General features: G+C 45.0%; 1 protein-coding gene across 1 annotated transcript; it reads right to left on the bottom strand.

Moving 5' to 3' along the window:
• Window positions 1-257: 257 nt before the first annotated feature.
• Window positions 258-26,766, bottom strand: LOC147107573 (thiamine transporter 1-like). The gene is made up of 6 exons (XM_086006709.1): window positions 26,154-26,766; window positions 15,728-16,354; window positions 14,414-14,642; window positions 9,766-9,958; window positions 2,069-2,210; window positions 258-530 (listed from the first exon to the last, which is right to left on the bottom strand). Exons 1-6 carry the CDS (start codon window positions 26,322-26,324, stop codon window positions 369-371), a joined length of 1,524 nt encoding a protein of 507 aa, XP_085862835.1. The 5' UTR covers window positions 26,325-26,766; the 3' UTR covers window positions 258-368.
• Between the last annotated feature and the right edge of the window lie 1,162 nt (window positions 26,767-27,928).

The raw sequence follows: 27,928 nt of genomic DNA, 5'->3' as shown, positions 1-27,928 counted from the left end.
GTGGAGGCCCCTAAACCTGGACAAAAATTGGTCTCGAGATTCTGTAGATGTCTACAGCCTGGATTTTAAGTTACCCCGAGACATCCAGGAAACAATAAACTGCCCCCACTCCACCACTGTAATTTCGTCAAGTGCATCGGAAACCCTGTTCGTGTGCGTAAACGGGTGTCTGGTGAAGTTATGGCTGAGGAGCACGAGCAACTCCAAGGAAATTCCTGGTTAATAACTGTGCAGAAATAGAAGTAAACCAAGCCACATTGTACTTCAGTGAATGTAATTACTGAACCACATCACAAAACTACACAGATTTGAAACCGTCCATTTCAGAAGTTGTCTTTAGTCAGCCTCACTGTATGTATTACGTCTGCTCACAAAACACCTTTTGGTGACACTTCATCCCTGCAGTCCAAACAACCAGAGATGTTTTCAGATGCTTGCGACTCTTTTCTGTATTTCTTTACAATGTTGTACACACAAAATATCAGGAACAACACTGCAATTGTTGCAAAGTAAATGGAGTAAGCTAGAAACTGGAAAGAAGAGAAAAGTATTAAATTCAATAAACAGCTCTTTTAGTCTCATCTAGCAAATAATTTCAAATAATGAAAATGTTACTATTATAGTAAGAATTTTCCCATCCTGTGGGCTCAGTATTCAATTAAACTAGTAATGCATCACATGTAATGTTGAACATGCTGTTCAGCAGATTGATAGGAAACCTTTTTGTACCCTTCACCTACTGTATAAAAGCATTGAGCCAAGAACAGAGTGAGGGCAGGACGAGTATCCCCAGATTGCTCCTACACACCAAAATATTCATTTCAAAGCTGGGAGCATCCGTCCATTTCGTAGCTAGAGATAAAGGGGGGGAGGGGGGGAATTTCAACTTCGACGGGGACGGGATATTGGTGGTATCAAATCTGTCATGGAAAGGAAAAATCAGGCGATGTGCATAATGGGCGATAAGATACCGTTGGTTTTCCACCCCCACCAAAATTGAGGAGCGGCAATATAAGGTAACTGGTACAACTTTAAAGGGGGTGCAGGAACAGAGACCCCCAGGGGTGTACGCACACAAATCTTTGAAGGTGGCAGGATAAGCTGCGAAGGCCGCTTAAAAAGCATACGGGTCCCTTGGCTTTATCAATAGAGGCAGAGTACAAAAGCAAGGAAGTTATGCTAAACCTTTATAAAACACTGATGAGGCCTCAGCCAGAGTATTGTGTTCAATTCTGGGCACTATACTTTAAGGAAGGATGTCAAGGCCTTAGAGAGGTTGCAGAAGAGATTTACTAGACTGGCTTGGGATGAGGGACTTTAGTTACAGAGAGAGACTGGAAAAGCTGGGGTTGTTCTCCTTAGAGCACAGAAGGTTAGGAGATTTGATAGGTGTTCAAAATCATGAGTCGTTTTGATAGAGTAAATAAGGAGAAACTGTTTCCAGTGGCAGAAGGGTCAGTAACCAGAGGACACAGACTTGAAGTAATTGGCAAGAGAACCAGAGGTGACATGAGGAAAAATCATTTTACGCAGCAAGTTATGATGATCTGGAATGACTGGTGGAAGCAGATTCAATAGTAACCTTCAAAAGGGGGTTGGATAAATACTTAAAGGGAGAAAATTTGCAGGGCTATGGGGAAAGAGCAGGGATGAGAGATTAAATGGATAGCTCTTACAAAGAACCGGCATAGGCACGATTGGCCTCCTCCTGTGCTGTATGATTCTATGATGGGATCTGTGGCCTATTTCTATGCCATTTTCTATTAGTGCCCAATTTTCTCAATGTTATGGCAGCACTAATGTGGAACAGGTGGGGAGGGGTAGCGTGTCTCAAGGTGGTGGAACCATATTTGTGACTTTTATACTAAATTTCAGTCAAAACAGGATAGCAATTTCTCAGTATCCATAATTATGGGGGAAGATTTCCATGGTTTGTTATTTAAGGCACAAATCAAATGGGCTCTTTATACACATATTTATGACTTCACTATGAATAATGACCAGCTCTTCCCCTCTAGTTAAAATATATTGTATATTGACTATAGCAGTACCAAATTGGATACTTTACCTGTCCAAATATATCTAAATTCAGCATGCTAGATTCCACTACAATCAGAGTCAAGGCAGTCTGAAGGACTAAGGCAACGAAAGTGTTTACACCAAACACCAACGCATACAGTTCCATGCTTAGATTTGCAGCAATTTTGTACCTTTAAAAAGAAAGACAGGCAATTACTACTGAGTTTTTTCAAAACGATGTAGTACCCACTGGAAATGTTGTTATGTACGCTAAGTATGGTTATCAATCTTTAACTTCGACACTGTATTATCATTGTTATAAATCCCTGGGTTAAAGTTGCCCATGTGAAGGTACGGCAAGAACTTTTAAGGACACAATGTGACTAAGAGCAGACTTTCCATAATTCTGCACCAGTATCAACTGTTGCAGACAGTGAGGCTGCGCAGTCTCCAGGCAGAAACCCCAGGAGGAAGGGGTGGAGTCGGGTTTTTCGAGCGGGAAGAAAGGAGCGACTGGAAGAGGGCAGGAGCTCTGAAAAGAGGGCTCAGGAGGCAAATGGCTGCCGCATCCCGTCCCGGGCTTCCAAACTCGGCCGCCGCCCTTCGTATTAGCAGCTCTGCATCCAGAACTCAAAGTGGGATTCAGTGATCGTGAAGAGAATTCAACGAAGGGGTTCGGAGTCGTAAGTCTTGCAGACATTATACATACCATGAGCTCCAACTTAAGCGCGCCAACAAAAGAGTGCACTCGAATTTGGACACCGGGACAGATTCTCCTTTGAATCCATATAAATGGAGAATGTATGTTTATTATGTCTAGATTCATTCTAATGTATGCAAATGTCTAATTTAGTTCATTGACCTGTAATCTTCTTATACTGTCTGACGTTAAAACTATAAAGTAAGATCATTAGAATTAAGCCATTGTAGTAGTGATCTCCTTACTGGACTATAGAATACTGTCTACAACAGAGACCACATCTCACATATATCTAGAGAACCGTGAAGGGGTTACATTTTGGGGGCTCGTCCAGGATTGTGGTCTATTTATGTCAGTAAACTAACAGTATTGAATGCTCATTGCTAAGAGAGTGGTTTGTGGTTTCTACTGGGCTGTTTGAGCATAAAAGATGGATGTTATTGAGGTTGAAGCTTGGTGCAAACGGAAGCAGATAGCTACTACCCATGCCATTGTGCTGAATGGTGTTGCTAACGATGACCCTGATGATGTCTTGCTGAGGGCTCTGAATTGTGTCAAAGCCTTTGGAAAAGTTAGGATAGTTGAGCGCTGCTTGGATACAGCTACCAAGAAGCAGTTTGTGTTGATCCAGACATCAGAGAACCTGAGAGGTAATGGTTTACCTGAGGCAGTTGGGCTTTCTGAAGAGGCTGGTCCCTGGCCAGTTCAGTTTGTCCCTATTACTACTAAGGAAGAAGAAGGGTTTCAGACCAAGTTGTTGTCATTCTTGAGACAAGAAGGAAAGACTGTTGCCGATGTCAAAGGTCTGATAGGTCCTTCGGTCCTGGATATGAACACTCAGTTGGTCAGTACCATTAGTTCTCTGGTGGATAAATGCACCAATCTGCCCTTCGAGGCTCAGGGATACCGTAAGCTCCGTATGTTCTCAGGAGTGAGACCAACTCCCAGTGGGGAAGAGGAGTACAACGCCTGGGCTGAGCAGACCCTGCCTCTGCTAGAGGAATGGCAGTGCAGTGACAATGTGAAGAGGCAGAGAATAGTAGAAAGCCTCAAGGGTCCTGCTGCTGACATTGTAAGATTCTTAAAGGCGCAGAACACCTCTGCTACTTCCTTTGACTACATGCAGGCTCTAGAAACTGCCTTTGGAACTACTGAAACCATTTCAGATTTGATGGCCAGATTCAGAAGCACATTCCAGTGTGAGGGAGAGAAGCTGTCCAGTTATCTGCTGAGAATAGACAACTGCTGCATTGTATGTTACGGAAAAGAGGGATTGAGTTGCCTGAAATGAATCGGTTCCGCATTGAACAGGTTGTGCGAGGTGCATTGCTCGAAGACGTGACTGCTCTTCGCATACGCATGACCCATAAGTTGCGAGATCCACCTACCTTCACTGAGCTGCTAAGGGAAGTCAGAGAGGAGGAGGATATGCTTCAGGCCCGGAATGTAGCAAAGAGTGCTGTGATGTCCAAGCTTGTGACTCCTGTTACAGTTCCTACTCCTAAGGGTGATGTCAACCCTGAGATGGAACAGCTGAAGAAGGAAATAAATGTCATGAGAGCCGAGATGGCATATTTTCGGTCTAAGCCCAACACAGAAAGGGATGACGCACGGGTGCAAAAGGTTGAACACCCTGCGAAGTCTAACAGCAAAATGAATGATTCCTCTAAAGGATATCCCCATGAAGGAGATAGACCTGGAGTCTTTTGTTATAACTGTGGAAAGGATGGACATTTCAAGCGAGAATGTAGAGGTGAGGAATATCTAAAAAAAGTAAATGACCGTCTCATAAAACTTACCAAGAAATCGGGAAACTACAAAGGGGCACAGTAACGGAACGGCCTGCTGTCCCTGTAGTTAAGACACGTTCTGCTAAGTGCAATAATAGACGAGGGGATATGAAAGACATCATACCTGAAGGTTTAGTAGGGCAGAGTTCTGCTGTATCAATACAGATTGAAGGCATTTATACTAAAGCTATCCTCGACACAGGTTCTCAGGTTACCATACTGTACAGATCCTTCTATGACCGATACCTGACGCATTTGCCGTTAACCCCAATCAGTCTTCTGCAGATCTGGGGCCTTAGTCCTGCTGATTACCCATATGATGGCTATTTGTCGCTGAGGTTGGAGTTCTTGGAAGCTGATGTAGGGACCACTGAGACCATTGATGCACTTGTGTTGGTTTGCCCTGACCCCATGGTGAAAGGTGAGGTTTCCATACTGGTTGGCAGTAATACACCCATAGTGAGACAACTCCTGACAAGCTGCAAAGAGCAGGGAGGTGAAAACTTCTTGAGCACCAGACACATTCACCCTGTTTTCAAAAAGGCTTTTGAGAAACTGCCTGAACTTTCTTCCGACGTAGATGATAGCAAAAGAGGAACTGTGTGGTACGTTCGAGCCAAACCTATCACCCTGCGTCCTGGAGGAGTGGCTAGAATCCCTGGGATACCAAAATTCCCTGGAATGCCAGGTACTGAAGCCATTCTGATAGAATCACCTGATGATCCTGCAGAAGAGTCACGGTTTCCAAATGAGCTTCTGGTGAGACCAGAGTTGCAGACCCCGACAGCTGTGATGTCAAGGAGAGTTACAGTGACCATGAGGAATATGTCAGGCAAAGGAATCACATTGAGGAAAGGAATGCCGATTGCGCATCTGTTTCCTGTAAATGTACTGTCGTCACATGTGAAGGAAGAGTCCAAAGTTAACTCAACCGGAGATCTGACACCCTCCTCCTTCAACTTTGGAGATTCATTCGTTCCTAAAGAATGGAAGGACCGATTAGTCAGGAAGATAATGGAGCGGAGAGGAGTTTTCTCTACTCATGAGTTTGATGTTGGTTGTAGTAAGAGTACTCGCCATTCTATCAGAATTACCGAGGATAAACCCTTTCGGGAGAGATCTCGACGGCTGGCACCAGCTGACATCGAAGCAGTGAGACAGCACCTGTCACAGTTAAAAGAAGCTGAGATCATTACCGAGTCCAGGAGTCCTTATGCATCTCCTATAGTGGTGGTGAGGAAAAAGAACGGAAAGATTCGGATGTGTGTGGACTTTAGGACGCTTAACAGACGTACTATTCCCGACCAATACACCGTTCCAAGAATTGAGGATGCACTGGCTTGTCTTAATGGAAGCAAGTGGTTCAGTGTGTTGGATCTCAGAAGTGGATATTACCAAATACCGATGAGTGAATCGGACAAAGAAAAGACAGCCTTTATATGTCCAGTTGGGTTCTACCAATTTGAAAGGATGCCACAGGGAGTTTCAGGCGCTCCAGCAACTTTTCAAAGAATAACGGAACAAACAGTTGGGGACATGAACTTGCTTGAAGTATTGGTGTACTTGGTCGATATCATTGTGTTTGGGGCAACCCTTGAAGAACACGAAGCTCGGTTGCTGAAAGTGCTTGGTCGCCTGGAGGATGAAGGTCTCAAGCTATCATTGGACAAGTGTCAGTTTTGCCAAACATCCGTGTCCTATGTGGGGCATATTATATCACAGGATGGAGTAGCCACAGATCCATCCAAGATCGAAGCCGTTACCACATGGCCCAAACCGAACACAGTGACTGCCTTGCGGTCATTTCTTGGGTTCTGCGGATATTACAGGCGCTTTGTGCAGGATTACTCCAAAGTGGCCCATCCTCTGAATCAGCTGCTGGCTGGTTACCTCCCACCAGCCGAGAGGAAGAAAAAGGCTAAAGGTAAAGAGAACAAGGACTACTTCAAACCCTCTGAGCCTTTTGGTGTTAGATGGGATGAGAAATGCGAAGAGGCCTTCCACACCTTAAAGCAAAGTCTTATTCAAGCCCCCGTGTTGGCTTTTGCAAACCCACAGCTGCCATATGTGCTACACGTGGATGCCAGTCAAGAAGGGTTGGGTGGTGTGTTGTATCAGGACCAAGGAGCAGGGCTGAGACCTGTAGCGTTCATCAGTCGCAGTCTTACGCCATCAGAGCGTAACTACCCAGCTCATAAGCTAGAATTCTTGGCGTTGAAGTGGGGGGTGGTGGATAAGCTGCAGGATTATCTGTATGGTGCGAAGTTTGAAGTTGCCACCGGCCACCGCTGGCTTGCTGCACTATCTGCTTACGACTTTAGTCTCAGGTACAGACCTGGGAACCAGAACATTGACGCAGATGCTCTGTCTCGTCGCCCACACTACCAGAAACCAGAGTGGAAAGATGTTGCTTCAGCAGATGTGAAAGTAATGTGTCAGATGTCCGTGGTATCTGGACCAAAGAATTCATTTCATGCCCGAGAGATTGACCACTTGGGAGCGTCAATGCATGCTGTTCCCCAGGCATTTTGCAACCTTTTCAGTTTGGATGTACAAAACTTACCCATGTTGTGTTCATCTGAAATATCCAAAGCACAACAGGAGGATCCCTGTATTCATGAGGTGTTTTCAGCTCTCCGTCTGGGTGATATTACACAGATCGACAAATCAAAACATCCTGACTGTCGTCTGCTCCTAAGAGAATGGGACCACTTGGAAATTAAAGAGGGAGTGTTGTGTAGAATCACTCACCCACCCACTAAACCATGTCATTCACAGTTGGTCCTGCCTGAAAAGTACAGGGAAATAGTGATGAAGTCTTTGCATGATGACACAGGTCATCTGGGAGTAGATAAGACCTATGGGTTGGTCAAGGACAGATTCTATTGGCCGCGTATGAAGTCTGCGGTTGAGGAGTTCTGCAAGTCCTGTGCACGTTGTGTCCAGAGAAAGACTTTACCTAAAAGAGTTGCTCCTCTGTTTCACATGCAAAGTGATGGACCTCTAGACCTTGTCTGTATGGATTTTCTGTCCATCGAACCCGATTCCAGCAATACCGCAAATGTCTTGGTCATTACAGATCATTATACTCGCTACGCCCAAGCTTTTCCCACAAAGGATCAGAAAGCATCCACCGTTGCCAAAGTGTTGTGGGAGAAATACTTCATCCACTATGGTCTGCCAAAGCGAATACACAGTGATCAAGGTAGAGACTTTGAAAGTAGACTTATACGTGAGTTGTTGTCCATGCTCGGGATTGAGAAGTCAAGAACTCCATACCATCCTCAGGGAGATCCTCAACCTGAGCGGTTTAACCGTACTTTGTTAGACATGCTTGGAACGCTGGATTCAAAGTGAAAGAACAAGTGGAGTCGGCACATTGGACATCTTGTTCATTCTTATAATTGTACCCGAAATGACGCTACTGGTTTTTCACCGTACTACCTCATGTTTGGACGTGAAGCGAGGATGCCGGTGGATTTGTGTTTCGGAGTATCCAGTGATGGCACATCACAGAGAACTTACCTCAAGTATGTATCTGACATGAGAAAGGAATTGCAAGCTGCTTATGAACTTGCTGAGTCTGTTTCTGCCAAACAGAATAAAAGGAAATAAGCAGAGGTATGACCAGAAGATCCGTTTTTCCCAACTCATGCCTGGTGACCGAGTTCTCATATGGAACCTAGGACTTCCAGGGAAACATAAGTTAGCAGACCACTGGGCTTCTACACCTTACATTGTTGAAAGTCAAATGTCACAACTACCTGTGTTTCGGCTAAAACCTGCAGGTGGGAATGGACCCATAAAAATACTGCACCGGAATCATATCCTGCCATTGGGACAGCAAGTGCGTCTGGATCTGCCAGCAGATAATGAGCCGACACCTAGTAGGAGAACCCTGCAGAGAAGAAGGAGGAAAAAAACGAGAAACCAGGAAAACTTTGTTCCAGAAGACAGAAAACCCATGACACAGTGTGTGGATCATGAGGAATCTGACGAGTCGGAAGATGAAGAATGGGATCTATGGTACGACCTCCCAGAAAGACGCATAAGACAGAATCTGGATGAATTGTCTGAACCATTTAGCTCAGACTTGGACATGGTCTGGGAAGAACCAGATGCTTCCGAGAAGGAGATAAAAGAGACTGAAAGGCATGATAACAAAGGAACCAACGCCTCCAACGTAGTTGAAGGAACTGAAGACCGGGTATCCGAAATAAGGAGCTCACAGCGAGTTAAGAAGGTTCCTGAAAGATTGACATACAGTACACTAGGAGTGCCAAGTGTAATGATAGCCCCTATGGTTCGATATGTTACCTCCCTTTATACATGGTTGGGAAGCATGCAACCACTTGTGTAAAGTTCATTAGTCATGGGGACATGCCTATATTTGGTGGGGGGGGGGGAGAAAGAGAAAGAGTGTAATACCCACTGGAAATGTTGTTATGTACACTAAGTATGGTTATCAATCTTTAACTTAGACACTGTATTATCATTGTTATAAATCCCTGGGTTAAAGTTGCCCATGTGAAGGTACGGCAAGAACTTTTAAGGACACAATGTGACTAAGAGCAGACTTTCCATAATTCTGCACCAGTATCAACTGTTGCAGACAGTGAGGCTGCGCAGTCTCCAGGCAGAAACCCCAGGAGGAAGGGGTGGAGTCGGGTTTTTCGAGCGGGAAGAAAGGAGCGACTGGAAGAGGGCAGGAGCTCTGAAAAGAGGGCTCAGGAGGCAAATGGCTGCCGCATCCCGTCCCGGGCTTCCAAACTCGGCCGCCGCCCTTCGTATTAGCAGCTCTGCATCCAGAACTCAAAGTGGGATTCAGTGATCGTGAAGAGAATTCAACGAAGGGGTTCGGAGTCGTAAGTCTTGCAGACATTATACATACCATGAGCTCCAACTTAAGCGCGCCAACAAAAGAGTGCACTCGAATTTGGACACAGGGACAGATTCTCCTTTGAATCCATATAAATGGAGAATGTATGTTTATTATGTCTAGATTCATTCTAATGTATGCAAATGTCTAATTTAGTTCATTGACCTGTAATCTTCTTATACTGTCTGACGTTAAAACTATAAAGTAAGATAATTAGAATTAAGCCATTGTAGTAGTGATCTCCTTACTGGACTATAGAATACTGTCTACAACAGAGACCACATCTCACATATATCTAGAGAACCGTGAAGGGGTTACAACTATTATAAACTTAAAGTTAGAATCAATTACACTTTTGAACAAAGAAGTCCACTCACGTTGCTATGGTTAGAAGCATCATGTAAATAATTCTGAAAACAACGTAACAGATGTAGCACACCCAGATGATTCGGACAGTGTCCATCACATACACTGCACCAGCAATAACAAGAGAAAAGACGACGAGTGCAGCTTCACCCCAGATGGACCATGATATCTTTACATAACCTACAACAAATGCTGCCACAGCACCTACAGATAGACCAGAGCAAAAGAGCAAGTATTAAAAAAGTAACTTTTAAAACACTTCATCTCCTTAGTTAGATTGTATTCAGAGCAACAAAACATTCCCCATCTATTGGAACTATATCTGGTATTGATGATGTGGAAATCAAGAATTATGAGCATTTATACAAAGATACTCCTAACATAAATGAAATAGAGGGGAATAGAATAACAGTACTTGCACCTTGGTACCTTGAAGAGCAAGAATTTGGAGTGTGAAGCCAGTCATATTACTCACAATACATCCAATTGGATTTCCTTAATATATTTAACACAGTAAGACATTGTACAGGTAATGAATATGTCTGCTTTAACTAGGAGTACTGTTCAATGGATTTTCTCAAACGCCAAGTGCATCACACCAGTGTTCAAATAAAGTGGTTCCAAAAGGAGCTTGGGGGGGGGGGGGGGGGTGAAAGAAAAGAAGTCGCTGTTCAGACTGTAGATTCAGGGATACTGTACACATAAGAACTTAAGAATTAGGAGTAGGCCATGCGGCCCCTCGAGCCTCCTCCGCCATTCAATAAGATCATGGCTGATCTTCGACCTCAACTCCACTTTCCCGCTAGATCCCCATATCCCTCGATTCCCCTAGAGGCCAACAATCTATCTCAGCCTTGAATATACTCAACAGCTCAGCATCCACAGCCCTTTGGGGTAGAGAATTCCAAAGATTCACAATCCTGAGTGAAGAAATTCCTCCTCATCTCAGGTTTTAAATGGCTGCCCCCTTAGCCTGAGACTATGTCCCCTAGTTCTAGACTCCAGCCAGTGGGAAAACAACCCCCAAGCATCTACCCTGTCAATCCCCCTCAGAATCTTAAATGTTTCAATGAGATCACTTTCAATGTTCACTGTAATTTTTTTCGTGCGTGGACCGTTTAACTGGCCCATTCAAATCTTCACCAGGAGCGGTTATTCCCACTGAAAAGCCGGTGAGCGGCCTGCACAGGACCTCCAGACTGCTGCGCAGCCACGTAGCTCAACGGGAACGTTGATCAACTCTCATTCTTCTAAATTCCAGAGAGTATAGGCCCATTCTACTCAATCTTTCCTCAAAGGACAACCCTCTCATCCCAGGAATCCATCTAGGTGAACCTTTGTTGCATCGGCTCCAAGGCAAGTATAGATAAGGAGACCAAAACTGTGCACAGTACTCCAGGTGTGGTCTCACCAAAGCACTGTACAATTGTAGCAAGACCTCCTACTCTGGTTCTCCAACCCCCTTGCAATAAAGGCCAACATGCCATTTGTCTTCCTAATTGCTTGCTGTACCTGCATGCCAACTGTTTCCTGTAAGAGGACATCCAAATCCCTCAGAACATCAACATTTAATAGTTTATAATCATTTTATAAATAAATATTCTGGTTTTCTATTCATCCTACCAAAGTGAATAACCTCACATTTCTCCACATTTTACTCCATCTGCCACCTTATTGCCCACTCACTCAACCTGTCTATATCCCTTTGCAGGCTCTTTGTGTGCTCCTCACAGCTTACTTTCTCACCTACATTGTAATCTGAGGTTCTACACAAGAGATCATTTTGCAGTCTGAAGGAGCCTTTTACACTTATGGTCAAATACAACAAATCTATGGTCTCTCAACAGTAAGTTTACAAGAGATAAAACTACAATTTTTGTGATCACCCCAAGAGAACTAAAACAGGCTTGGGAAACATGCAAAGATGTTGCAATGTATGAAATCACTGCTACCGCCAGTGGACTCGATGCTTATTGTAGCCTTAATTTTAGTTTCACATTTCCAACAGCCACAGCTAGAATTGTGTCATTCGGCCCCTATGGCTGGCTCTCTGAAAGAGCTTGGTGCCATTCTTCTGCCTTTTCCTTTTTCAAATATTCATCCATTGGCCTTTTTAAAAAAAAAAGATGGGTTCTGTTTCCACCACTGTTTCTCATGGGGCATTCCGTGTCCCAGCAACCTTCTACCTAAAAATAATTCTCCTAACTTCTCCCTTTGTTCTTTTGATGATCTTAAGTTTGTGCTCTCTGGAACCAAACAATGGAAATAGTTTTTTCCTGATCGACCTCAAACCCTTCATATTTTTGAACACCTCTCATCACTTCTCCTTTTAAACCCCCAAGTACTCACGAAAAGAACCCGTTTCTCCTCATAACTAAAGTGTCTCACTGTAGTAAATCTATCAATAGCCTTGACACCGTAGAATATTATGGCTAATTTTGTGCTGCCCTAAGTAAGATCTGTTTGGCATTATCTCTTTAGAAATAAGGACATCATCGAGTACAAAAAGATCCCATATGCTTATTTTTAAATAGTATGTAAAGCAGTATTTAGAGTTTATTAACTTGTTCTTCCACTTGTAAAGATTTGTGTATCTGAACACCCCATCCCCAAGTATCTCTGCTTCTCTTAAGTTTTACCATTGCGTAGATTTCCTCATTCTTCTCTTCCTCCGAAAATATATCACCTTGCTTTTCTCCACATTAAAATTTCATTTGACTTCTATCTGCGCAATCTACTAACCAGTCTACGTCCTCCTGAAGTTGCATACAGTCCTCCTATGACCCATTTTTTGTGGCCCGCAAATTTTTATATTATGCCCCCGTGCCCAAGTCCAGATCATTTACATCAAGACTCCAGAGGACATCACTGTTTCGATCGATTCTGTTCGTAAAGCATCTATTAACCACTGCTCTCTGTTTTCTGTCTGTCAACCAAATGGTGCCACATTCCCTTTAAAATCAATGCACAGTTATTATCAACAAGCTTTTCATACAGCACCTTATCAGACACCTTTTGAAAAATAGAAATACCCACACATAACCTCCACTCCATTATTTCCTATTTCACAGACATTATTTTCCTTTCACAAATCCTAGCTGGCTGTCCTTAATTAACCCTGGTCATTCTAGGTGCATATTAATTTTACCTTGTATTATAGATTCTAGAATCTTACCCACTACCAACATTAGACTGACTGGTCTATAGTTACCTGATTGTTAGAATGACTGGTTTATACTTACCTGGTTTATCCCTTTCTCTTTTTTAGAACACCGGTGTTACATTGTCTTCTGGGATAACTTTCATATAGACCTCCAGGTCAATGGACCCACCAGGATGAGGCACTCCAGGCAGAAGTTAAAAGAGCAACAGAATTAGGTAGTATTCATGGCATGGTGGTGGCGGTAGATGGTGCGTGCAAGTTGCACCATGTTGGAATGGTACAGGCTTGATAGACCAGCTGATCTTTTCCTGTCTTTGTATGTTTGTAAAGATGTTTGGGGGGCTAAATTCGGTTGATTAGCACTAATGGGGCGCAAATCAACTAGCGCCTGGGCGCGGTGCCACTAACGCCTCCCACAAAATTCAGCGGGAGGTTAGTGGCGGCGCTAACAGTTAGCGTGGCGCTGCCCTGCCGGCGATGACATCATCGCCGTGCGCCGCCTGTAATATTGGGTGGCGCCCCTCAACATACCGCCGGACGCTATGTCCGCAGGGGTCAGGGGGGCCTACCTGCGGCTAGGTCGGCGCTAGTTTAAGGGGAGGTGGCTGGCGGCCATTTTTGTTGCTGGCCTCCTGCCAGCACCTGCACCCGTTGCTGTCCCCGGCCACCGTGAAGCCCCCTCACGGGGTGCCGGCTGCTCTCTGAGCCGGACACTCCTCGATCCCTGGTGGCCCAATTGGGCGCCGGGACGTGCTGTGCCAGTCCCCTCCCCTTTAATAAGGGAAGGCCTGCAGTACCGCAGCACTGCGGCTCGCAGCTCCCAAGAGGGATGCTACATGAGAAAATCGTCTGTGGGGGCGCTAACTTTTTTGGGGTGCTAAAATTAGCACCCTGGCGAAGGTAGCGCTACCCAATTTTTACCCCTTGTTGTCTCTGATCTCCCTCAGCATGCTAGGCTGGGTTCGGTGCCTTTTACACTCGAATTCCATAGCTTTTTTTCAGTACTACTTCCAAATCTGCAGTTCTCTTAACTATGCTATAACTCTATCTTGAAACCTTTCATTCACACCAACAAACTTCCACCTGTGAAAACTGAGCCGAAGTAATCATTTGGTATCTGCACCATCCCTTCATCATCCATTAAATTACCTTTTTCATCTCTAATCGGTCCTATTTTATTTAATAAAATCCTTTACTCTTTCCCTTTATATTCCCTTCCAATATTTCTTCATACTCTCTTAGCCCATCTAATTTTCTGTTGCTTCCCCTCTATAATCCATTTGATTTTCTTTTGTGTTATGAACCCTAGATGTGCCACACGCCTCTTCTTTTAATTGGAGTTTCTCTTCAGCAAGGAACTCCAGCTTTTGCTGCACCACCATTTTCTTTGGGAAATACATCCACTTCCTTGTTGAACTAAAGTATTAACACCTCGTGGCGATTCATGTGGAGAAAACACAACTGCTTTCATTCAGAAAAAACTATTGTGAACATACCCAACAGTGCAGACGCAGCTTCCACCATCCCATTGTAAATCTGGGAATTCTGAGAAGGAAGAATTTTCTCCCACAGGATTTGAATGTAGTTCAATATTTGAAAATAGCCGCACGTAGACAATGCCCACCATGCTGACCAGCAGAGCAGTGGCCATGAGGAATAACACTGCAGGAAAGTCTTCCATAACATTGCAAGAACAATACAGATACCTTTGAGCGGCTTTTTATTCTGGAAAATAAAAAAAAGTTAAAAATACGTCACGTCCAGAAATTTGTGTCAATTTTATAAAAAAAAGCAATATACTTAATATTCTGTTTCAGGGGCAGCATTTTGTATACTTGCAGAGTAAGCACAGTGCAGGTGTATTCTCATCAGATGTATGTGGCACAGAGTCATTGACACAACAGCATTGCTGGTGACATTTCAGCTGATCTGGAAGGAGGAGACAGGAGGCTAGCTTTGCCCTTCACTTTAAAATAGAGAGCCGAGTGGCAATATGGCACATTAATGTTTAACACCATTGCTGATGCAACACAAGTTTGATCCTTTTTTCTGACACCATACGGCTGGGAAAGAGAAAAAGAGAAAAAAACCCGAGAGATTTAGTTAGAGGCCTGGTTTCCTATAAAGAGGGAAAGGGAAGTGCTGCCCACCACACCTCTGCCCTCTTACAAGGGTGCAAGGAATTTCAGGCCCTAGAAGTTTAAGTAAAGCTTTGTGATATAGTGAAATCAGCTGTTTGCTCTTCTTTATAGTCTCTGTTAGAGTGCTACAGAGAGCCAGAGGGCCAGAGTACAAAGATGTCTTGCAACATACGGAGTGAGAATATTCGCAGCGTAAAAGGTTTACTGCTTGGCCTGGGCATATTACCTCCTACATTACTTAACAAATGTAAGAAATCACACAACACCAGGTTATAGTCCAACAGCTTTATTTGAAATCACAAGCTTTCGGAGCGCTGCTCCTTCGTCAGGTGAAGTCACCTGACGAAGGAGCAGCGCTCCGAAAGCTTGTGATTTCAAATAAAGCTGTTGGACTATAACCTGGTGTTGTGTGATTTCTTACATTTGTCCACCCCAGTCCAACACCGGCATCTCCACACCATGATTACTTAACAAGTGAGGGTAGGTTTCGGTTTGTAGGAAGATGGATTTGCCTTTGAAAGCAGTCATATTTGCTAGGCACAAGAAAATAAATCTGGAGCTAACTCAAATCATAAGTTCACACCAGCGGTTCACCCAAACCACTGTGTTTGTTTGTTACTGAAATCAGAAGCAGAGTGTAAACAAAGCAGGAAATAACACACACATTACCGTAATTTCATGGGCATATGAGTTACTAGCCATTGGTTCTGGCAGATAGCCATCCACCATATTCTCAGCATCATCACAGTCACAGTTTAGTGGTGTTGTGGATGTTGATTCAAGTTCTTCTGAAGATGGCCTTGCACCTTCACCTTTGATTTCCTTTCCATTATAGTCTCCTCTCATCCTGTGAAAGAACATGCTCGTCTGTGGCATTGGAAGAAACATCGATGTAATAAAGGCAACTGCTACACAGACTAAGGAAATAACATTGAGGCGGAAGAGGGACACCTCAGTAAATGAGACCAAGATTTGTCCAGTAACAGATCCCACTGTGTACCCAAGCAATGTGGCACAACGACAATATCCAGTTACTTTCTGGTACATGTTAAAGTCCACTACAGTGTAGATGTAGGAGTAATAAGCCACCTCTGATGCAGTTACCATCCCATAGAAAAATTCCAGAAACTGCATTGCCAGCAGTCCTTGGGCATACAACAGCATGAACCAGGTAATGACCAAAGCGGCACCTTGTAGAATGACGACGGGCTTGTAACGGAGGTAATCAGTTGCAAGGAAGATGGGAAACAAAAGCACGAGGTAGGAGTAAGTCCACACGGGAAATATCTCGCTCACCTATTTAAAAAAATACAAGTCCATTAGATTTAAGTCAGGAAGGTTAATTTCTAATTTTCAATTACTGATCTCTCAAAATTCAAAACCTTAGTTGTTGTTAGAAGCTTGAATGAAACTATGTTCACAATTTAATACAATATACTCTAAATACAGAAGATGTTATCTGATGAGAAACCTAAATGAAGATTAAACCTGTAAAACAGCATTTTATTTCCTTCTGAATCCACTTCATTGAGATAAAACTCAAAGTTATGAAAGTAATAGTTACTCTGCTAATCCCATTCCTTTACAAATGTTCTCCTTTCCTCCCATGGTGGTGCTAACTCATGCTGCAGTCGTCCCACAGGCTCCTGCAAACATCAGTTATCTCACTTAGGTGGTCATTCTTGACATGAGCATAGACAGTGGGAATCAAGCCAGCTACTACTATAGCTCCATGAAAGGCATCACAACTAGAATCGGACCTCACCCAAGATCCACGTGCAGATTTCCAGTTGAGGGTCACTGGTGGTGATCAGGAACAGAAACCCTGGCCGATTCTTCTTGACCTGTCCTCTGCCCTCAAGCTAGGGAGACTTATGCCAAGTTTAACATCTGGAATGCTGCCCTGGCTGACACCAGCCAACAGCACAGGCCAGGGATTGAGCCTGGCACCTTTTTTGGTCTATATGCCTTGGTGTTCATATGTACCAGTGTGGCAATGAAGCACCAGGGGAGAAAAATAACTATTTTCACTTCATATAACTGTGGCTGACCTGCTCTCAGGATTCCATCAATACTAACCTCAAATTAGCCACTAAGAGCTTGTTAGAACTGCCCAGAGCAACTCCTCATCTCTAAAGAAACAAGCCTTCACTCAGAACAATGCCATAATGGCACAGCAGAGATCAAGAACTCACCATGAATCAGACTCAAACCTCCAGCTACCACTCGCGTGGGGTGCTACAGTGGAAAGTGGGGTCACAGATAGTCTGGACAATACTTCATTGCAAAGCAGCTTAATTGCGAGATTTCAAGGAAATTTCTTAAATGACTACTTTAGTGAATTTTTCCAATTTCCCACCGTAACATTACACAATTGATTCTGTAGTCTGTGCTACAAAATGGTATGGTTTTCATTTAGATCTTAAATCTGCATTTATTCAAAATCTTATCTTTCTAGGTTGACCATTAAACATTCCACCAGGGTCAAAAAGGACAAATATGTTTTATTGAAAAAAGTACACGTCCCAAATTTTAAATGTCTTGCATCATCACAACAGAAAAGAATGCCCCGCCTCCATCCGAGAGTAAAACCCAGGACTGGGCCAGCAAAGGTTGCCCCAGTATAGAACAATAAGCAGATTTAAGAGAATACAGGCTAGTTTATGTGACAAATCTTGTCAGAACCAGTCTGATCAACCTGATGCAATCTTTGTCTTCTCAATGCAATCTAGAATCATAGAAATTTACAGCACAGAAGGAGGTCATTCGGCCCATCGTGTCTGTGCCAGCCGAAAAGAGCTATCCAGCCTAATCCCACTTTCCAGCTCTTGGTCCGTAGCCCTGTAGGTTACGGCACTTCAAGTGCATAGCCAAGTACTTTTTAAATGTGATGAGGGTTTCTGCCTCTACCACCCTTTTAGGCAATGAGTTCTAGACCCCCACCACCCTCTGGGTGGAAAAAAAGAGCTCAACTCCCCTCTAAACCTTCGAGCAATTACTTTAAATCTACACCCCCTGGTTATTGACCTCTCTGCTAAGGGAAAATAGGTCCTTCCTATTCACTCTATCTAGGCCCCATATAATTTTATACACCTCAATTAAGTTTCCCCTCACCCTCCTCTGTTCCAAAGAAAACAACCCCAGCCTATCCAATCTCTCCTCATAGCTAAAATTCTCCAGTCCTGGCAACATCCTCGTAAATCTCCTCTGTACCCTCTCGAGTGCAATCACACCTTTCCTGTAATGTGATGACCAGAACTGTATGCAGTATTCTAGCTGTGGCCTAACTAGTGTTTTAAACAGTTCAAGCATAACCTCCCTGCTCTTATATTCTATGCCTCGGCTAATAAAGGAAAGTATCCCGTATGCCTTCTTAACCACCTTACCTGTCCTGCTACCTTCAGAGATCTGTGGACATGCGGGACCCGCTGTTCCTCTACACTACTCAGTATCCTACCATTTATTGGCCCAGTAATTCCTGTCACAACGCGTGAGTAAGGACAGGGTACTCACGCGTGTGCCCGGAGGAATTGCCGGTTTTCAGCATGCACAGCGCATGCGCTGAAAACCGGCATTTCCTGTCCTCTGACCCAAGGGGTTAAGAGGCAGAACGCGTGCGACTGCACAGGCAGCGCGTGTGCAGTGAAAATCCTCCCCCCACCCACAAGAGTTGCGCGTGTGTAAAGGCCTCCGGTCTTTACGCATTGAAAAACTACACGTAAGTACTTAGTTTTACAGGTAAGTGGTCTATTAATACAATTGAGAATTTTTTTTTTTTTTTTTTTTTAAAAAACAGGTTTGTTATTTTTAAAGAATTTACAGTAAGGTAAGTTTAGTTTTAGCCCCGATTTTTTATATAATTTTTTTTTTTCAAATTTTAAAATTATTGTTTAAAATAGTTTTTCAGAGTTCTTCATGGTTCATTTAAGTAGTGCAATTTTTTTTAAATTTTCTTTCAGGTTTAAGTAGTGTTTTGAGGCCAGGAGTTTTCATGAGTTTGACAGCTCTTACTGTCAAACTCATGAATGAACTTTTGCAACCTCCCATTGGTTGCCCTGTGCTCACGTGATCCCAGCCGGCTCATCGCACTAAGTACGCCGCTGGGTCACGCACGCACAGCGTGGCAGGACCTCAAGCGGGACAGTGAGAGGAAATGCAATGTGGGCCAGGATTAAAATGTCAGCGCACCGGGTAAGTGAACATCAGGGGCTTGCACGCGCGGCAAGCTCCCGATCCTAATTTCAGGGCCAATGTGTATTCTGTAGTGTATGTACCTTTAAGAGAGAACTACTTTTACAGCTCCTGTATACTGTAGTACCGGCAGTGACCACACCTGTATATAAACCCTGTGTAGGGATCTGTACTGTTAGTCTTTAGACTACCCTCATCCAGTAAACACCTGTTGATTGTTAATCTGCAGTCTCCGTCTATTTATTGAAGAACACCATACTTTAAGTTTCACGGATTTAACAGTGGCGATGAGGTCGATTCGAATCTACCTGCAACTCTGCATTTCCTCCCAGGGATTCGCTCCTGGAGGACAGTGGAAGAAAGTCGAGGCCAGAAGCACGGGCGTCGACCACGAGCAACCGCCCAGTCATCCGGCAGAGAGTGAGCATCGCAGGGGAGGCTGTTGAGAGCTGGGCTTGGTTCTCCAGCCACGACGATCCAGCAACAGGCTGGCAACAGGTATAGCGCAGACCCTTCCCGGACAGCGGCGGCGGGAGCCGACCGACGGCACAGAAAAGGCCGAGCAGCGTCGATGGGGTAAGAGAGGGTAAAGCGTACAGGGCGCAGCCGGGGGTTGAAGACCGAGCGGCGTCGACGGAAAACAAAAAGAGAGGGTAAAGCACAGCCGGGGTTCAGGACCGAGCGGCGGCAACGAGAGAGGCGCACAGGAGAACGCGCAGAGTGCAGCCAGGGCTCAAGGGCTGAGCAGCGTCTGCGGGGGAAGAAAGGAAGCGCGGGAGACGCCATTGAGCCGCGGAGAAGAAGGGAGGCGCAATTTTTGAAGCCGCAGCGGAGAAGAAGGGCGAGCGCGGGAGACGCCATTTTGAGCCAGCGGAGAAGAAGGGAGAGCGCGGGAGACGCCATTTTAGCCAGTCTAACCACACCCAGGGATGCCGAAGAGTGGCAGTGTCACAGCGTTCAACAATGAAGTTGAAGATTGGCCGACATATGTGGAACGCATTGAGGTGTACTGCAAGGCGAATGAGGTGCCAGATGCCAGGAAAGCACTGGTTTTGTTGAATTCCATGGGTGCAAAAACGTATGGCTTACTGCGAAACCTAGTAACCCCAGAGAAGCCAGTGGATAAGGATTTCGAAAGCCTAGTGGAAATCCTACAGGACCACTTAAACCCCACACTGCTGCTGATAGCAGAAAGATTTAAGTTCCACAAAAGGAACCAGCATAAAGACGAAAGTAATGCTGAGTATTTAACGGAACTGCGCAAGCTATCGAAACACTGCCAGTTTGGAGCGGGACTAGCAGATACGTTAAGGGACAAGTTTCTGTGTGGGCTTCAAAGTGAAGGAACCCAGAAACGGCCTCTATCAGAAAAGGATCTTATGCTGCACAAGGCTTTCAGCATGGCAGTATCACACGAAGCAGCCGCACGGGGCGCTGCAGAGATACAACGGAGACCGCAAGAATATGGCACCAATGAAATGTCATATGGAGCAGGGAAGCGTTATCGCTGCGGCAGAACAACACACGACCAGAAGGATTGTTGGTTCAAGGACCAAGTGTGCAGACAGTGTGGAAAAGCAGGACACATAGCAAAAATCTGCAGGTCGGGGAAGAAAACCAGCAGCAATAAATCTCCACAGGAGAAGTACAAAAAGGTACATAAGGTGACGGAGAGTAGTTCAGACGAACAGAAACGTGATACAGACTCCGGAAGCAAGGAGCTAGGTTGTCTGAAACTACATAATGTGATCAAAACGGAGGATCACCAAATTATCTGGGTCACGCTCAAGATAGACGGAGTCCAAGTGAAAATGGACACAGGATCAGCCCTAACAGTCATAAACCGAAGGGACTACAAGCGGCTATTCTCACATATACCCTTGAGAGATACAGAGATTGTCTTGAAGACGTACACGGGGCAAAAAGTCTACCCCAAAGGAAAAATAAGGGTGAACGTGATATACAACGGCCAGGAAACACCAAAAATGGACCTATATGTATTACCAGATGGAGGACCACCACTACTAGGACGTGAATGGATCCGGAAGATACAGTTAGATTGGCATTCCATACGGGCACTGACGGTAGAGGCCAAAAAGGATGACGACGTCACACCTGGACGACTGTCAAAAATGCTAAATGACGCACAAGAAGTGTTCCAGGAGGGACTCGGAACACTAAAAGGCATAACAGCGACGATTAAAATAGAGGAAAATGCAAGCCCAAAGTTTTTTTTAAGGGCAGACCGGTGCCTTATGCGATCCGCCCAGCCGTCGAAGCAGAGCTGGAAGGTTTGGAACGTTCAGGAGTACTGTCCAAAGTGGGCTGGAGTGAGTGGGCTACACCCATCGTTCCTGTAATGAAGAGGTCGTTGAGTAATACGCCTGGGGAACCAAAGAAGGTTCGCATCTGTGGGGACTTTAAGGTGACAGTGAACCCAGTCCTTCACACTGTACAATATCCACTTCCGCGGATTGAAGGTATTTTCGCCTCGCTATCTGGAGGAAAACGCTTCACTAAGATTGATCTGGCCCAGGCGTACCTGCAAATGGAGGTAGAAGAAGCCTTGAAACAATACCTCATGATCAACACTCACAAAGGTCTCTACCAATACAACCGGCTGGTGTTCGGGGTAGCATCAGCTCCGGCTATTTGCCAAAGGGCAATGGAACAAGTCCTGCAAGGGATTCCAGGGACCCAGTGTTATTTGGACGACATCCTGGTCACGGGCAAAAATGACAGTGATCACCTCGCCAACCTGGAGCAGGTGCTCACTAGATTGAAGGAATATGGGCTACGAGCTAATCGCCACGAATGCGAGTTTTTCCAGAAGCAGATCTCGTATTGTGGCCACGTTATTGATGAAGAGGGGTTACATAAGTCCCCTGAAAAGATTGAGGCAGTAGTAAAGGCTCCAGCACCGGAAAATGTGTCACAACTGAGGTCGTTCCTCGGGCTGGTGAACTACTACCATAAGTTCTTACCAAATTTGTCTACAGTATTACATCCACTGAACACCCCACTGCAAACGGGGGTACCATGGAAGTGGAATGACGAATGTAAACGAGCTTTCCAGAAGTGCAAAGAATTGATCACATCAAAAGAGGTGTTGGCTCATTTCAACCCAGCACTACCAATTCGGTTGGCGTGTGATGCATCACCCTATGGTATTGGAGCGGTGCTGTCGCACAAATTCCCAGACGGGTTGGAGAGGCCAGTAGCTTTTGCGTCTCGGTCACTAACCTCAGCCAAGTGCAACTACGCCCAGATTGACAGGGAGGCCCTCAGCCTAGTATGGGGAGCGAAAAAGTTCAACCACTATCTGCACGGGCAGAAGTTCACCTTGCTGACTGACCACCAACCACTTGTCTCCATCTTTAATCCAAAGAAGGGCATTCCGGTGATGACTGCGCAACGGCTACAAAGATGGTCCTTTTTTCTAGGGGCGAACCAATATGAAATCGAGTATAAGGGCACGAAACAGCATGGAAACACTGATGGGCTATCACGCCTGCCACTGCCTACTGCGGAGGAAGCACCAGCAGTGGACCCTGTCGAAATATTTTATTCAACCATAATTGAACGCTTGCCAGTAACTAACGCGGATATAGAGAAGGAGACCCGAAATGATCCGACACTGTCTCGGGTATATGATTTGACGGTGAAGGGATGGCCAACACATGGCGACTCACTGTTGCCAGCATTCTCATCCAGAAGAGAACAGCTGTCAGTATGCCAGGGGACAGTGATGTGTGGATCCCGAGTGGCAATTCCACCCAAGTTAAGGGAGAGAGTGCTCAATGAGCTTCACGAAGGCCATCTGGGAGGGGTGAAAATGAAAAGCCTTGCTAGGGCTTATGTGTGGTGGCCGGGGATCGATCAACAAATCAAGGACCTAACAAAGAGCTGCTCAGGATGCCACAAGGTCCAAAATGCACCACCACATGCCCCTCTACACCCATGGGAGTGGCCCTCCTCTCCGTGGCAATGGGTGCATATTGATTTTGCTGGTCCATTCATGGACTCAATGTTCTTAATAGCAGTGGATGCGCACTCGAAATGGTCTGAGGTGATCAAAATGTCCTCCACCACTACGGAAAAAACGATTGCAGTCCTACGGACCATATTTGCCAGGAACGGCTTGCCAGAGCAGATTTGCTCTGATAACGGACCACAGTTTGTGTCCGAAGAGTTTCGGAAATTTATGAGAAGGAATGGGGTAAGGCATTACACATCCGCCCCGTATCATCCAGCCACAAATGGATTAGCTGAGAGGTTCGTACAAACCTTTAAAAAGGCAGTAAGGGCCATGTGCGATGACGACATTCCACTGCAGCATAAGGTGGACAATTTCCTGTTAGCCTACAGAAATGCGACACATGCAGTTACCAACCAGACCCCGGCCATGATGTTCTTTAACCGAAGGTTGAGATCTCGTCTGGATTTGCTCAGACCAAATGTGCGAAGAAATGTTGAGAATAAACAATTCCAGCACATCAATGAGAAGCCGACAAGGAGCTTCAATGTAGGACAACCAGTCTTGGCCCGCGACTACCGAACAGAGAAATGGCAACCAGGGATGATATGCACATGGCAGGGGCCACTAATGTACACAGTGGATGTTGGGGAAAACATTGTGAGACGCCGTGTGGACCAGATCCTAGCGTCACAGGAACGAGTCAACCCCATGTCTCGCGTACCTGGTGATGAACCCGACATACCGGTTGCATCTACCCCAGAAACAGTAGCATCGGAAGCTGATGAACTAACCGACGACAGGGGGCCAGAATTGCCTCCGCACCAAGAACAAGACACTCAGGAAAGGCGCTATCCAGGAAGGATCAGGAAGCCGCCCCAAAGACTGAATCTATAAATGGACTATTTCAGTTAATGTGCATGTTAAAAGTGTTAACTGTTATTTGAATGTTATGGTACTGTTAATCTAAAAAGGGGAGGAATTGTAGTGTATGTACCTTTAAGAGAGAACTACTTTTACAGCTCCTGTATACTGTAGTACCAGCAGTGACCACACCTGTATATAGACCCTGTGTAGGGATCTGTACTGTTAGTCTTTAGACTACCCTCGTCCAGTAAACACCTGTTGATTGTTAATCTGCAGTCTCCGTCTATTTATTGATGAACACCATACCTTAAGATTCACGGATTTAACATATTCCCTTGTCTTGTTAGCCCTCCCCAAATGCATTTCCTCACACTTCTCCAGATTGAATTCCATTTGCCACTTTTCTGCCCAACTGACTAGTCCATTGATATCTTCCTCACTATCAAACACACGATCAATGTTTGTATCATCTGCAAACTTCTTAATCATGCCCCCTACATCGAAGGTTAAATCATTGATCTATACCACTAAAAGTAAGGGACCTAATACCGAGCCCTGGGGAACCCCACTGGAAACAGCCTTCCAGACACAAAACCACCCATCAACCATTACCCTTTGCTTCCTACCACTGCATTACTAAAATCCATGTAGACTACATCAAACGAGCTACCCCCATCGACCCACTGTTTACTCCTCAAAAAATTCAATCAAGTTAGTCAAACACAACCTTCCCTTAACAAATCCATGCTAACTATCCTTGATTAATCAGTACCTTTCTAAATGACGATTAATAATATCCCTCAGAATTTTCTCCAATAATTTGCCCACCACCAAGGTTAGGCTGACTGGCCTGTAATTACTCTGTCTATCCCTTTCTAAACAACAGTACAACGTTAGCAGTTGTCCGGCACCATGCCTGTAGCCAGAGATTATTGGAAAACTTCACAGTACACCACTGATGCAATCTTTGTCTTCTCACTGAAACGTCACAGTACACCACTGTCCTTTAGAGCAAGGGCATCCAAGCTTTTGTATTTGTGGGTCAGAGGGAAAAAAATTCACACAGCCGTGGGGAAAGAGCAGGGGAGTGAGATTAACTGGATAGCTCTACCAAAGAGCCGGCACAGGCACGATAGGCCGAATGGCCTCCTTCTGATGTTGTATCATTCTATGGCATAGATACACCCCATGGAGACTCGGGGGCAATATTTGGTGTCCCATTAGTTTGCATACATCTTAAATTGCTGATCCCAACAGATCTTGGTGTCCATATGGAGGATTTATCCACAAATGAGACAACCATGCCAGAAACAGCATTTTTCAAACCTCCAGTTCTACAGACTTCAAACAAGACATTAAAAATAAAAATAATTCAGACCAAGTTGCCCGGAGTCGGGTAGGACATTCCTATTTTACAGCACTGCCTGCCAATTTTCAATTTCTACTACCTAACTACTCAGGGCAGTTTTTGAACGAGAACAATGTGACATGGTAAGTGTTTACACTTTCCAAATGAAGTACATAAAAGTAAATCTTTCATAATTTAAATATTTTTTCTAAATAATCTATAGTTGAATGCCATCTTCTGAAGCACTCTGGAAGAACCAATGTAAAGGTAAATACTGCATGCCTCAGGGAGGGGAAATAGATTATTTTGTCAACTAGGAGAAAGGACATGACCTTGGCGGCGCCAATCCACCAACACTGAGAATAACGCTGCGCCGCGTTCCGTGCTGGATAGTGCAGCAAAGATCTTTAGGGACTCAGAAGTACAGCACTGAATTTACAAAGCTGTTGGAAATACAAAATAAACTTTAAAAAAACAGAAATATGGAGGCTACATTTCCTCCTTTAAGTGGAGAAGTAACTCACTCTAACCGGCACGAGTCACCAGGACACGCATTTTTGGCTAGTGCAGCTTTAAAACAGGAGTATCTGAGCGACACTGAACACAACTCCAAGCTCTGCAAGACGAGCAAACAGAACACTGGAGTCCATGGCATCGCCCGCCATGCCCGGCAATTCCGTGCCTGCATTGCTACATGTTTCTCAGTCACTCACCTGCTGCTCCGTCAGGTTTTTGTCGGGTCCCAGAAGATAGGGAATCAAGAAAGGTTCAGAGGGACGGACATTGGAGAAGAAGCCGCAGACGCAGAGCAGGGCGGTGGGGTAGAGCCAGCCGGTGCGGGGGCTCCCCATGGCTCTGCGCTGTGCCTCGCAGGTGCTGTCCATTGGAGGGCGGCGATTGTTTGCAACTCCAGCCCGGGCTCACACTCTCCCTGGGAAAGCCGCACGCGCCCCGGGCTCACTCTCTCCCCGGGAAAGCCGCACGCTCCCCGGGCTGGCGTTCCATTCCACACCGACTCTCGCAGAAAAATAAAGGGCAAGTTACACCAGAGTGCACGCCTATTGCACAAACATTAAACAGCAAATAGCAAGGCGGAATTGGGAGGTGCGGCCGAATGTCATTACTAAGCGACGTGAATCGAATAGGATGTGCCGTTTGAGTGACAGGCAGGGTTCCGGCGGCTGCTGTCCCTGGGATTTAGGCACTGCTCCTTTATCTCAGTGACAGCACTTCATGCACCAAGTGTAATAGGTCGTTAATACTGTAGTGTTTCCTGCTGGCTGTCGACAACGACATGTGTCGCTGTATAAGTGCATTTAAGGATTGTAAGACCTATTTTTATGTCTGTAATAGGGTCAGTACTTTGAACAAAAAGTCTCCTCATAGCTCTCCTCCACCAACCCAATTCAAATAAAGACGGCTTAATAGAGCATATAGCTGCTTAAGACCTGAAGCATATTATGAGGGTTCTGCTCGTTTTAAAGCTTAGGGTTGTGAACTGTAAGTGATTTAATTCCTAACAACGATTTTTGTGAAAACTAAGCAACTCAGGATTCGATTTAAAAAACGTATATTTCTAAACAAGGATGATACCAGAAATGCGAGGGTACACCTATCAGGAAAGAACGAACAGGCTGGGTCTCTTTCCTCTTGAAAAGAGAAGACTGAGGGGTGACTTAATAGAGGTTTTTAAAACCATGAAAGGTTTTGATACAGCAGATAGAGAGAGAATGTTTCCACTTGAAGGGAAGAGCAAAACTAGAGGCCATCAATATAAGATAGTCACCAAGAAATCAAATAGGGAATTCATAAGACCCAGAGTGGTGAGAATGAGGAACTCACTACCGCAGGGAGTGGTTGAAGCAAATAGTATAGATGCATTTAAAGAGCGATTAGACAAGCATATGAGGGAGAAGGGAATAGAGGGTTATGCTGATAGGTTTAGATGAGGAAAGACAGGAGGATGCACGAGTGGAGCATAAACACCGGCATGGACTGGTTGGGCAGAGTGGCCTGTTTCTGTGCCGTATATCCTATGTAAAGACAGTGCATCATAGTGTAGAGACCCTCGTGTACCACTGGATAATGTGGTTTTCGACATCTTTCCAAACACCCCCTCCCCCCCCGATACAGTTATATGGAATATGATGGGCCAGTAATTCCTGTCCCAACGCGTGAGTACGGTCGGGGTACTCACGCGTCTGGCCGGAGGAAATGCCGGTTTTCAGCATGCACAGCGCATGCAGGGAAAACCGGCATTTCCTGTCCTCTGAACGAAGGGGTTCAGAGGCAGAACGCGCGCGACTGCACAGGCAGCGCGTGCACAGTAAAATTCCTTTTTTTTTCCAAAGTTGCGCGCGTGTAAAGGCCTCCGGTCTTTACGTGTGGAAAAACAAGACATAAGTATTTAGTTTTTCAGTTAAGTGGGCTTTTAGTACAATGTAGAAATTTTTTTCCCACAGGTTTGTTATTTTTAAAGAATTTACAG

This window comes from Somniosus microcephalus, chromosome 14 (assembly GCF_052327205.1).
Source record: "Somniosus microcephalus isolate GS21.2 chromosome 14, FLI_Smic_1.0, whole genome shotgun sequence".
Classification (NCBI taxonomy): Eukaryota; Metazoa; Chordata; class Chondrichthyes; order Squaliformes; family Somniosidae; genus Somniosus; species Somniosus microcephalus.
The sequence above is the reverse complement of the archived record's forward strand: the minus strand, read 5'-3'. Positions and strand labels throughout refer to the sequence as shown.

Coding starts and splice junctions, on each gene's coding strand:
- LOC147107573 (XM_086006709.1), bottom strand. CDS start 26,324: ATGGACAGCACCTGCGAGGCACAGCGCAGAGCCATGGGGAGCCCCCGC. Junction 16,355..26,153: donor AAAACCTGACGGAGCAGCAG/GTGAGTGACTGA, acceptor TTTTTTAAATAG/GTGAGCGAGATATTTCCCGT. Junction 14,643..15,727: donor CATATGCCCATGAAATTACG/GTAATGTGTGTG, acceptor TTTATTTTCCAG/AATAAAAAGCCGCTCAAAGG.